We start from the raw sequence: 2,479 nt of genomic DNA, 5'->3' as shown, positions 1-2,479 counted from the left end.
CATCATTGGGTCTGAGAACACATCACTGGGTCTGGGAACACATCACTGGGTCTGAGAACACATCACTGGGTCTGAGAACACATCACTGGGTCTGGGAACACATCATTGGGTCTGGGAACACACCATTGGGTCTGGGAACACATCATTGGGTCTGAGAACACATCACTGGGTCTGGGAACACATCACTGGGTCTGAGAACACATCACTGGGTCTGGGAACACATCACTGGGTCTGAGAACACATCACTGGGTCTGGGAACACATCATTGGGTCTGGGAACACATCACTGGGTCTGGGAACACACCATTGGGTCTGGGAACACATCACTGGGTCTGGGAACACATCACTGGGTTTGGGAACACATCACTGGGTCTGGGAACACATCACTGGGTTTGGGAACACATCACTGGGTCTGGGAACACATCACTGGGTCTGGGAACACATCACTGGGTTTGGGAACACATCACTGGGTCTGGGAACACATCACTGGGTTTGGGAACACATCACTGGGTTTGGGAACACATCACTGGGTCTGGGAACACATCACTGGGTCTGGGAACACATCACTGGGTTTGGGAACACATCACTGGGTCTGGGAACACATCACTGGGTCTGAGAACACATCATCGTAGCTTCATCGTAATGGTCCGACACTTGGTATATGAACACCCAAAAAAACAGGATTGGGGACAGGATTTGAAAAGTCTAAGTGGTTGTAAAAAAAATAGTCACACTCAGGACCTTCGGGTCAAAAATGACCCCCATAGGAAATGAATGGGAAATTGGCAAAAGTATGAAAATACAGAGTTTTTTTGTGCATACAATCTTCAAATCAGCCAGGATGCAGAAAAAAAGATTCAACAGTGAAGATCTCTAAAACATCAAGAGTGCAAAAAAGACAAAAACACACACACACACAAACACAATTAGCTTTTGGAATGGCACGCGTAAATTTTTGTGTGCGTGTGTCTTTGTGTGTATAAGTGTGTGTGTGTGTGTGTGTGTGTGTGTGTGTGTGTGTGTGTGAATTTTGTCTGTTTTGCAAAATAAATGTAAAAAATGGCAACAAAAAAAAAGTTTTTGAAAAAAAAGTTGCTAGAGGTTATGCAAATTTCAGGGTTTGTGATGTCTTGTAAATGTGTCTTGATTTAAGATCGCTGGGAAACAACACAATCAAACGTTATTGAGTGACGTTTTGTAATTTCCTGTTCTTCTTTCCGTCCCGCCCACAGGATGATTGACAGGCCCGTGATCCAATAGGAAGGATGATCGCCACAGGCGGGCTGCTGAGAATCTCGCGGCGCCCGGAGTCGCTGCGATCCAAGAACCGCGCGGAGAACAAGAAGAAGAGGAAAGCCAAGAAGAAACGGAAGAACGACGTGGTGGTGGTGAAGGGGAAGGTGAAGCTGTGCTCCGCCTCGGGGCTGGTGGCGGCCCTCGGGGTCCTGATCCTGCTCTTCGGGATCGCCATGGCCGTTCTGGGATACTGGCCCCGAGAGAGCGCGGCCCTACGGAAAGCCAAACAGGACAATCTCACGACCAGTGACATGCTCGTGGTGTCGAGCGACAGGAACTCTTCGCTCGGATTCTTCCAAAGGCTGTTTGTGAGCTACTTACACTCGGATAATCTCAAAGTGTTCGGCCCTTTAGTGATGGGCATCGGGATTTTCCTGTTCATTTGCGCCAACGCCGTTCTGCACGAGGATCGGGATAAGAAAACGAAAATCATAAACCTGCGAGATATTTACTCCACGGTTATCGACATCCACAGTTTGCGCGGGAAAGACTGCGTCCCGTTCAACGGCCTCATCAGTCACATGAGGAGCGGCTCTGGGGAAGCGGGAAACTTCCGGCGGGAAACCGGGAAGCGCCACTCGTCGGTTTACAGTGTGTCCCGAGGGCCCGAGGAGACTCCGTGGGAGACGCGCTCCATCGTCCGCTCGTCTCTGAACGCCTTCACCTTACCGGTCATCAAACTCAACAACTGCGCCATGCAGGATCCGGAGCCGTCGCGCCGCAGGAGCTGCTCCGCCGCAGAGACTCGGCCGCAGGTGTCCCGGACACGCCTGTCGCTTTCCCAGGACTCCCAGCTGGACGGGGGTCACGGGGTCACGCGGGTCGCGGGGTCGCGTCTGGCCCTGAGCGCGCGGTCGGACCCCGGGCTTCGGGACGAGCGGAGGCTCAGCTGCAGGGGCTACAGCAAACTGGGGGAATCGCTGGCGGGCGCTGGAGGAGGCGAGAGACACACACTTTCTGAATGAGGAACACACACTGAAAACACCTTTAAATGTCTGGTCTGAACAACAGCTGTGATCTGGAGCATTGCTGAAGCTGCTATTGGAGGAACTGAACACCACTGACCAACACACACACACACACACCTGCTCTAAAGTCACACACACACACACACACACACACACACACACACACACACACACACGTTTGTTTTTGTGAAATGTGGGGACATTTCATAGGCGTAA

The 2,479-nt window shown here is 51.6% G+C and overlaps 1 protein-coding gene across 1 annotated transcript; it reads left to right on the top strand.

Annotated features, from left to right (window-relative positions):
- Positions 1-1,264: 1,264 nt before the first annotated feature.
- On the top strand, positions 1,265-2,260 carry tmem200cb (transmembrane protein 200C-b; the record flags this gene model as incomplete). Its single annotated transcript, XM_079820519.1, has 1 exon — positions 1,265-2,260. The coding sequence occupies one exon, from the start codon at positions 1,265-1,267 to the stop codon at positions 2,258-2,260; it is 996 nt and encodes a 331-aa protein (XP_079676645.1).
- Between the last annotated feature and the right edge of the window lie 219 nt (positions 2,261-2,479).

This window comes from Gobio gobio, assembly GCF_949357685.1.
Source record: "Gobio gobio genome assembly, chromosome: 6".
In the NCBI taxonomy this organism is placed as follows: Eukaryota; Metazoa; Chordata; class Actinopteri; order Cypriniformes; family Gobionidae; genus Gobio; species Gobio gobio.
This window is presented reverse-complemented; position numbering and strand designations above follow the sequence as displayed.